The 226-nt window shown below is 27.0% G+C and overlaps 1 protein-coding gene across 1 annotated transcript in view; it reads right to left on the reverse strand.

Moving 5' to 3' along the window:
* Positions 1-163: 163 nt before the first annotated feature.
* The window catches only part of EMH_0056990 (uncharacterized protein), a gene marked incomplete at both ends in the record, with an annotated part of 1,308 nt that continues 1,245 nt past the window's right edge, over positions 164-226 (reverse strand). Inside the window, one exon of the mRNA XM_013497418.1 lies at positions 164-224. Coding sequence (XP_013352872.1) covers positions 164-224 — 61 coding nt within the window. The remainder of the gene's footprint in view (positions 225-226) is intronic.

Genomic DNA, 226 nt, shown 5'->3' on the forward strand with positions numbered 1-226 from the left:
AAACAAGTAAAGCAAATAAACAAACAAATAAAACAAACAAAACAAATAAAAAACAAATAAACAAGCAAATAAAACAAAAAAACAAATAAAAAACAAACAAACAAATAAACAAACAAACAAAACAAACAAATAAACAAAAGCAAAACAAAAAGAAAAAAAAAACTTACGTGAGGTCTGTGTATCCTGCCTTGATGACGTGTTCCAGTGCAGTAGCGTTTGGCTCGTA

The sequence above is a fragment of the Eimeria mitis genome, genomic scaffold (assembly GCF_000499745.2).
Source record: "Eimeria mitis Houghton genomic scaffold, Emh_scaff2662, whole genome shotgun sequence".
In the NCBI taxonomy this organism is placed as follows: Eukaryota; Apicomplexa; class Conoidasida; order Eucoccidiorida; family Eimeriidae; genus Eimeria; species Eimeria mitis.